Source organism: Rutidosis leptorrhynchoides, chromosome 5 (genome assembly GCF_046630445.1).
Source record: "Rutidosis leptorrhynchoides isolate AG116_Rl617_1_P2 chromosome 5, CSIRO_AGI_Rlap_v1, whole genome shotgun sequence".
Taxonomy (NCBI): domain Eukaryota; kingdom Viridiplantae; phylum Streptophyta; class Magnoliopsida; order Asterales; family Asteraceae; genus Rutidosis; species Rutidosis leptorrhynchoides.
The window spans coordinates 313072952-313082681 of NC_092337.1; the positions used below are offsets into that span (position 1 = coordinate 313072952).

General features: G+C 33.3%; 2 protein-coding genes across 2 annotated transcripts; one reads left to right on the forward strand and one right to left on the reverse strand.

Annotated features, from left to right (window-relative positions):
* The first annotated feature begins 1483 nt into the window (after positions 1–1483).
* Positions 1484–3698, forward strand: LOC139849057 (uncharacterized). Its single transcript, XM_071838732.1, has 9 exons — positions 1484–1591; positions 1746–1843; positions 1969–2037; positions 2208–2323; positions 2771–2825; positions 2956–3076; positions 3157–3204; positions 3282–3376; positions 3454–3698. Exons 2-9 carry the CDS (start codon positions 1754–1756, stop codon positions 3556–3558), a joined length of 699 nt encoding a protein of 232 aa, XP_071694833.1. The 5' UTR covers positions 1484–1591; positions 1746–1753; the 3' UTR covers positions 3559–3698.
* A 332-nt stretch (positions 3699–4030) lies between these two features.
* LOC139846672 (protein EPIDERMAL PATTERNING FACTOR 1-like) lies at positions 4031–4737 on the reverse strand. The gene is made up of 2 exons (XM_071836157.1): positions 4612–4737; positions 4031–4339 (listed from the first exon to the last, which is right to left on the reverse strand). Exon 2 carries the CDS (start codon positions 4281–4283, stop codon positions 4086–4088), a length of 198 nt encoding a protein of 65 aa, XP_071692258.1. The 5' UTR covers positions 4284–4339; positions 4612–4737; the 3' UTR covers positions 4031–4085.
* Between the last annotated feature and the right edge of the window lie 4993 nt (positions 4738–9730).

A 9730-nucleotide genomic window follows, 5' to 3' on the forward strand; every position in this document is an offset into this window, starting at 1 on the left:
TTGGCACATGCTAATACTTAACAGTTCACTTGGACGGACGTTTGTAGAGGGACCACCTACGTAACATTTGTAATTCACAAGGACCAGTCAAGTCAAAATAGAAATTCAGAAACTTCTAGCGAAATACTCCCTCCGTCCCACTACAAGTGTCCACTTATTTTTTGCACACAGTTTTAGGAAATCCCACTAACTTCATTCTTCACCAATCAGAAATCTTCTCTCTCCAGAATAATCTCTTCATATTGGTTGAAACACAAAGTGGACACTTGATATGAGACATCCCAAAATAGAAATATGGACACTTGTGGTGGGAGGGAGATAGTATGATGTAAAACACGTGACCATTCAAAAGTAATTTTTTCAAAAAATAATAAATGAAGAAACAGAGAGCTATAACAGGGTTTCATCATCATAAGCCTGAACGGATCTCCATATCTTCTTCTTTTAGAGGTACTCACATGTTATTATGTATTCCTTCCCTAATTTGTTATATGGGTCTTGTTTCTTTTTGTTTTTTGCCCCATACCCACATGCATTTTGAGAATCAATCAAGATCTCTCCTTTATGCTTTGTAGGTTAGCATTGTAATCATAATCATTATATTTTTTGTTTTTATGCATATTGCGTTTGACAAACTTTATAATACGCATAATTAATTAGCCTTTTCAAGAAAAAAAGACAATGTAATAGGAATAACCCTTTGATTGCGCCATTTAAGTCTAGATTCTTGATTTATTTTACGCATTTGTTCTTTTAAAAAGTGACTTTCTTGAAATTCTTGTCTTTTTTCATGTTAAAAGAGAAACTGAAGTTTGTATGATCATTAGGGGTTGAATATCGAGGGTAAAGCATGAGTTGTACAATCATCTTTTATTTAGCTTTTGAGAAACCCACCTTGCATTTTGAATTATTGATTTTTGTATTCTAAGGGTTAACGAAACTGATCAACCCCCATTTCGAAATTTTTTATTTTTTCAATAATGAGATTATTAAGGCATCGAAAGAGCATACCTTCTTGTTCTTCTCAGCAAAGAGTATGGCTTTTTCTTTTAGGGTTAAACCCTTTTCATTTATCATTTATTGACATAATTTAGTTCTTTTGTAAATATTTCTGATATGATATGGTGTTGAGGTTCTATAATTGATTACTTATTCACATCAATACCTACATTATATATTTCATTTGTTATGCAGTTTTCGTTAAAATTTGGTTTTCGGCGGCCTTACACATCTTGACTTTATACGTTCTCTGTAATTTATCAGACCCTAAAACATATCATATGTATAATATATAATTAATGCATTATATATGTAGAACTTAGACGATTGATTCATGTGGTTCTTCCTTAAATGTTTATGCTTCCAAGTATACCCTCGATATTTTCTTTTTCGTTTTTATGTTGTCAAAAGCAATAGTTTGACCTTTCTTTGTTTTCGTATTTAAAATCGCATATCGGTACATTTTATTTATTTTTTTAATTTGTAAACCAGGTTGACGAAGATGATTATATTTGGAGACACAACAAGAGTAACATTTTGGAATGGTTACATAAGTCTCTTACCAAAAAATCAGATTTAGCTCAATGTATTAGTAAGTAAATCTTGTTTTATTACTACCATTTCTTTGTTTTCTCTCGCTCTCGGTGTATGCATGTTGTCTCATAATACCGGTTTTCTTTTCGTCACATATTGTATAAGATGTTTTTGTTTTATATATAACTTTTGAGTATTTGTTTGGTTTTTAGCTATTGCTATGGTTGGTCCAAAAACATGGCTTGGAGGAATCTTTAGCAAGCGTTCTGGAAGTAGCAAATCTGTTGACTTTAAGTTCACTGCCACTCAGGTACATATAATATAATAGTTAATTATTTTATCACTTAAAGTTTAATTATTTAGAATATTTATATTTATATTATTATTAGTGACAAAAAAAGAAATGTAAATATATAAGTTTTTATTTTTATGCAGGAAGTAAGATATAGGAAGCTTCAAGATCGTGCAAATGTACCGTATGATGAGACTTGTGTTGATCATCAGGTGCAAACTTTTACTCCCTTTCATATTTTTTTAGCTCATCTTAATCAATTGATAAGTTCAAGTTGTCAAAATATATATTTTTGCTCTTGATATATGCACATTGTCCTAGTGTTTTTCGCCTGATCTCGGAATTAATTCTTGTTTAATAAAGTTATCTGCTTTATTGACAGAACGCCCTTTTAGAATTGTGGAATTTAGCATATCCAAATATTATGCTCGACGGGTTGATTTCCGAACAGTGGAAAGAAATGGGGTGGCAAGGATCTAATCCATCCACTGATTTCAGGTACGTTGCGACCACGATTACTTCTTTTTAAGAATAGACCGATCCAATTTTACAAATCCGTTTAATTAATCGGTCAATGTTGGTTAATGGGTCAAAATCATTTGTTAGTCAAGGTCAGTCAAGGTCAAAATTCGTCAACAATTTAATACGTATTAATTTAAGCTACAATTTAGAGGTTTTAAACACGTGAACGATTATTTTATTTTTTAGACAATTATAAGTTTATGTTTATGGTTTTTTTTTCTATATTTACACATATATTTTTATATTTATTATTTAAATGCATAAAAATTCCAATCCGATAAATTCCGAAGTTACTACCTCCAAAATCACTGAGTACTCCCCGAGTAGCGAATTATTGCAACCTTGGGTACATGTATTAGATTCTTATAAGATCATTCAATGATTATTTACTTATTATTTATATTTATATATATTTTCTTGTAGGGGTGGTGGGTTTCTTTCACTAGAGAATTTGGTGTACTTTGTAAAAACGTTTCCGGTATGCTGCTACTACATCATATCCTATCTTAAGTCTATATTTTTCAAGTTTGGTATATTTATGTTATCTATTCATAAAAGTGTTAATATGCAAGATCAAGTAACTTACTAAATTAATTTTTGAAATGAAGAGTGCTTTTCATAGGTTACTACTGAAACAACGTGGTAAAAGGGCGACATGGGAGTACCCTTTTGCTATCGCTGGCGTCAATATATCATTTATGTTAACTCAAATGTTGGAGTTATATCGAGGTTTGTAATTTAAATCCATCTTTTGTAACTTCTTTATCGTAATGAGTTATCTTAATGCCATTTTTTTTTTTTTTTTGCAGTTAAGCCTAAATGTCAGCACTGTGTCAATTTCGTCAAAATATTGGAAGGTAATCCTTTTTCAGAAAACCAACTTCATCAAGCTAATTTTGTAACGGATTCCTTTTTTAATTACAATTGGTTGCAGATGATGAAGAAGCTTTTGATGTTCTATATTGTATAGCTTTTATAATGATGGATGCTCAATGGCTCACCACACATGCCTCGTACATGGAGTTTAATGTATACTTTCTTTCTTTGTGTGTATCCCTATATTTATGAACTATTATTCCATAATTCTTCATCGATATAATCACTAGGACGTTTTACAAGTTACACGGGCACAACTGGAGAAAGAACTAGCGCTCGAAGACATCAATAGCATACGCGATTTGCCTGCCTTCAACCTTCTACACAATTTATAATTTTAATCGATTACCGTTAGGGTTCCTTAAAAATGAGGTTACGTTCGGTTGTGTGGCTGCAGCATTGTAATCGAAATTTGATGCCAGAGCTCAATTGGTTGTATGCATTGGTGCATTTGTTCGTATAGTATTACATATTATAGATATAGATATAGGTATATAGTTATAGTTAGAGATAGATTAGTGTTCATTCCCATCTTTGTTTACACCTTGTAAAATTTAGATGTTTATTGCCCCTTATGTATATTTCTTGTAGTTTTTGTTTCTTGGTAAAATTAATGAAAAAAAAATGTGATTTAAATATTTAAATACTCGATCGTGCTGCTCACGTTACAGCTATTGTGTTGACCGTAAGTACGATAATTTTCTAATAGGACAAGATGTCAAACCAGAAAGAGAAAGATACTGAAGAATTCTGTATATCACAAATAAATTCAATAACAAATAGCCAGAATTAAGGCAAAATCTTGTGACTATTTGACTAAAAATGGAAGGAACATACATGGTACATGAGAAATGGACTAGGTTTAAGGAACAGGATATGATTTGTTTTTACACATGCACTTGTAAGCCATAGGACATGTTTCAGCCTCTTCAATGGATGCACATACGAAGCTAACCATGACTAGTCTGCAAGGGGAACACGAACCACACGCATGAGAACAGTCCGGTAGCCTTGATCCAGGCACTCGAACTGGATTTACACTACGTTGTCCTGATACCATCCTTTTGTCTCCATGGTGATCTTGTGTCACTTGTTTTGGATGATGATGCCCATGATCTGTTCACATAATTAGTAATTAGTAACATATATTAATATTAAAAAATTATAAGGTGATCATTGTATATGTGACTTGACTGTATACAGTCCATTAGGATTACTTGACTGTTTCCAATTTTTCCCTGAACACCACATTAATATATGTGACTAATACACAGCCCATATATTTATATTAAAAGTTACACAACAACAAAAAGTTGAACAATACAACCTAATAGTGTACACTTTTTTAATTTTAATTTTTTTTGCTAGATAAGGTTATAATAACATACGTGAATGTTGGAAACCGACATGCCTAGCGTAGATGTGAAGCGGAAGAAGCAGAAGCAAAGAGAGGAATACTGCATTGACGATGAGTGGTTCATGGTTGTGATAATTTCGTGAAGATTTTTTCAGAAGTAATTTGTTTGTATGGAGAGATCAAGAAAGAAAGAATGAATTTATTTGAAAGAAAAAAGTGGTGGTATTGAAACAAGTCACAAGCATTTTGGAGTGAAAAAAGGGTCACATGAAAGATGGTGAATCGATCACAGGGCTTGACCATGATGCAATCAAATGGTTTATGAATAATGATCTTCTTCACACTTTTATGGTGGTGCTTTTGAGCCTCAAATTTACTGAACTAAATTGCTTCTTGTGACACATTAAATGCTAAAATTGGCTATTGGCTTGTTCAAATTGTAAGATATAGTAATGTGTTTAACGAGTTAGTTAAATACTAATTGGTCAATTGCTTCAAACTTCAGGAGTAATAGGATTGGACCACAAAATGATTGGTCAAGTGTGTATGTATATGGTGAAAAATGGAAGTATATGACAACTCAACAAAAATGGGAAGTTATTGATGTCACATTTTTGATAGCTAGTTACAAGATTTAATGCAGTTAGGACAACACATCAACTCGGATAGCATCCAACTCTAAACACACTGCTGTGAAGTAGCAAGAATAGTGTGGTTTTGCATTAAAAACACTGATAGACTTGAATGCAAGTTAACTAATTGAATGCATAGTTTTGAAAGCAATCAACTATGTACGTTTTCAATATTGGGTTTTGTTTTTCAATTAGGAGTGTCGTTTGTAATTTGATGCTTTCTTTTTTCAATTTTCTGTCATTTTTTAGGCTCAGAAGCCTCTCGCAATGTAATGTTTGTTAATCTTCATCGTTCTGATTAAGTTTACTTAAATTAAAATAATTCTTTTTTCGCCCGGGAAAAAAAAAAAAAAAAGAAAAAAAAGAAAAACATATGTACGTCTTTTTCAAGGAGATCATCCATTTGCATAATTGCATTAGTCTAAGGCTGATCCCAACGGTTCTACCCTGGGGGCAATGACTTTAATATGCACGCTCTTATTGCGCATGAATAGGTGATAGGTAATGACACTCCTATTTATAGTGTTAGAGAACTCGGTGCCGTGTGCCCTTTAACCATGCGCTTTCTTATTTAATATGTGCGCTCTTATTGCGCATGAATATGTTGCGCAAATTCGTATGAAAACCGAACATATAATCAAATCCCTCCAATTTGATATGTTAAAGCAATGAACTTAACATGTCGAATTCTTTTGAGAAGGGAAACGATTTAACTTTTTTGCGTGCAACTTCATAATTAATATTCATTGAAACACACAATTGCATTATTCCTCATAATCGTGAACATAATTATATTGTCATTTTTGTACTGATTGACTAGGCATGTCAAATCAAATTTTCATAGTGACGTCCACGCGCCACCGATAAAGAATCACACAAACTTTTATCGTTAGATTTATACAAGTACGGTGTTGATTATTTTTATCCTTTTCTTATAAAATCCCTTGAAAAGTTACCATTTGTACATTTTTGTAAGAATTTGAATCTCATCATCTCCGGCCATTCGCTAATCATCATGTTCTTCATCTGCATTCACGTTAGTGTCTCAATTTCTTCATATAATCAGGTTAGTTACCCATATTTTTTTTTTATTTCGCCTCTTATCATTCAATTGATTGTTCTTTTAAAATTTGACTTCAACTAGCAAAAATACATTTTCTACTTATTATGCCGATTTAACTATGGATGAAGTTAAATCATCCATTAATAATGAACAATTAGAACAATTAATTGAACAGTACCCAAAGCTTAAGGAGTTCTATCCTTCCATTCCTGAGCCACACGAGAGGGCTAATAAACCTCCAATAGGCAAAGTTACCATTTATGAAGCAGTGATATTTTATGGAAATTTTAGGGTTCAAATCACTGACTTTTCATAAATTTAGCCGAATCATACAACGTAGGTATTAGTCAATTTCACCCCTACGTTGTTGGCAGAATAATCATGTATGTATTGTTATTTTTGGACAGCAATTAGTTGGGATCACCTGGGTGACTTAACCACCCACCCGCCCCCCAACTGCGTGCCAGGAGGAAACCCGCACTAATCTCGTACGAGGCATAGACGGTAACCCCCCCCCCCCCCCCCCCCCCCCCCCCCCAAAAGTTGGTTTACACAATTGGAAAGAAACATTTTTCTTTGTTGACACTGGCATTGCCAAACACATAAGTTCTTATTTGGTGTGATTCTAGCGTAGCTGTTCTTACACATTCTCATTCGCTTAACCCTGAAGTCAGGGAATTACATGAATTATGTAAAAAATTCAAACGTAATCATGCACCCTTATAGCAATACACCCATATATATATATGGGTGTATCAGAGCGGTGGTCTTAGCGAACCAGATCTTGCATTAGTGTGTCTAACTGATAGTTGTTTAGATGCATTAGTGGGTCTGGACTTCCACCGTGTCTGCATGTCAAAAGTTTTGCTTATCATTTAGTGTCGAAAAATTATTTGCTTATCATCCTTAAAAGTCTAGACACGTCTTACTGCCTCTATTGCATAGACAGTGTATAGATAAATTCATATCTTAGCGTATATGTTATTGTTACCTTTGCCTGACAGCTTCCGTAGATTCCTCCGTAACTTATGGGATTTTAGTATTATATATGCATATGTAAATTATGTATTGCAGGGTACTAATCTACATCCTATAATCTAATTCTTCTCAAAAATACTTCATTTAATCGTACGATATGAATCCCTCAACCAGTTCGAGTCCCTCAGATTTCGATAGCTATTCCGATAGTTATTCCGACAGCTATTCCGATATGGATTTCCACTCGAGCTCCGAAAGCAGTGTAACCGGAATGAATCAACCAATTAGCCATCATTTATTCTGGATGAATTGGAGATGGGTTCGTAGTCGACTTAATCAATGGAGACGCGAAGAAGGCGATCCTTTCCACCAACCAAATTACCCTCTTGACGATGAACTTGAAGCACTTACCGGCGAACCTGTTCGAGACACCATTTTATCTCTCATTTCCAGAGTATCTCGTCACAATTATATTATATCCACAATTCTAAACCTTATTCATCCACTCATTCCGACCGACAATCATCCCGGAGTAATACAAGAAGTCAGCGAACTTCGTGCTCGAGTAATAGTTTTGGAAAATATGGTGCAAACTTACCAGCTTCAGCAACATCACCGACATCAACATGACCACCACCAATAGCACCCATACCATCAACAACACACGCCTCAACATCTCATTCTGTACCTCGAGTATAATCACCGTTCTACGTATCGTTCTACATCAATTATCTTCGTTCAGTATGGCGATTATGTAATCTCTAATGTTTTAGAGATTATATATTCTTGTTCTAACAATAAATCAAATGAGATTAATATTACATTAACTCATTAAATCCATGATTATATCTGAAGAAAATATATATGTATATATATTTTCATAAAGATTGTAATTAAAAATTCTTTCGTAGAAACTGTTAATGGTGAAAATATTTTAACGGGTAGGTAATACCCGAGGAATATTTAGATTTCACATTAATAAGTTACACTGTACATCCTTCGAATCTGATTCAACAGTCATTTACTATTCTACCTACATCCACAGAAATACGTATCCGTTCACCGCAGAATAACCATTTTCATTCAATTTCATATTTGGATTTTGATTTATCAGAATCCAACAAGTGGCATAATGAAGAAAATATTGAACAAAATAAAATTTGTTAGAAACAAACAAATTAACTATGAGAAAAATTTTGTTAAGAATCCACGCTAACTGTTCCTAGCTAACTGTTCCTAGCTAACTGATTACACTTTATTTATCGCAATTTTATTTATCGTCATTTAATTTCTGTTATTTATTTTACGCACTTTATTTATCGTCATTTAAATACTTTATTTATGCATTTTAAATATCGGGACACGTATACAATGTTTTGACATATCATATCGACGCATCTATATATATTATTTGGAATAACCATAGACACTCTATATGCAGTAATGATAGAGTTAGCTATACAGGGTTGAGGTTGATTCTACAATAATATATATACTTTGAGTTGTGATCGAGTCTGAGACATGTACACGGGTCACGATACGTATTAATTAATTCGAATAATATATATTAAACTATATATAAATTATTGAATTGCTACCTGTGGACTATCAACTGAGGACTACCAACATTGGACAATTAAAATGAATTAAAATATTGATTATAACATATGAAACTAAACAATTCTTCAAGTTTGCCACTTAATTTTATCTTAAACCTCGTTTGTATCTCGACGATTACAATCTGCGTTCAAACCTTTCATGATTCTTGAAAACACCTCAATCGAGAGGATGAACCAACCGCACTTCAGCTACGGAAGGAAAGAATTATGCATATAGTTATGCACCTGAAAAACCCTTGGAACCTAAGTAAACGTTTAACACGTATCTGTGCTAGCTCCTTTGGCGTTGTTATTACCGAAAATAACTTTACAATCTCTCTCCAAATTAGCAAATTTTGTTACAGCTTCAGCAAATCAACTTCGACTTTCATTCGGATTAGCCTTATTATAACCTTGGTATATAAGTTGCCTTTCGTCATCGTTAATGGAGAACCTTTTATGTCCCACCATATTAGCAGTAAAACGTACCAGCAACATCAGTATTCTCTGGTGTAAGTCTCTCCGACAAATCACTATACATATTCATTGAAACTCTATCAAGTACTCATCCGTATCTGGTAACAAGAATTGCCTTACCAATTACCGGGAATCGTCAAATCTGTATTATGAATCTCACAACGTTTCTACATCAACAGTTATATGTATACATATAACATTACCTCTTAGAATTATGATCTTTCATTTTGAAATTCTGAAAAGCACTCAGTCTACGAATCAATACTCCAAATTTTAGAAATAGCTGAATGAAGCAGCAGAAACTGTGAACAACTGTAAACAACTCCAATCATCAGGAGTTTAATAATAAAGAATAGTAGGTTGGAAAAGCTCAGAAAAATTGGAACTAGAAAACGGATGGAG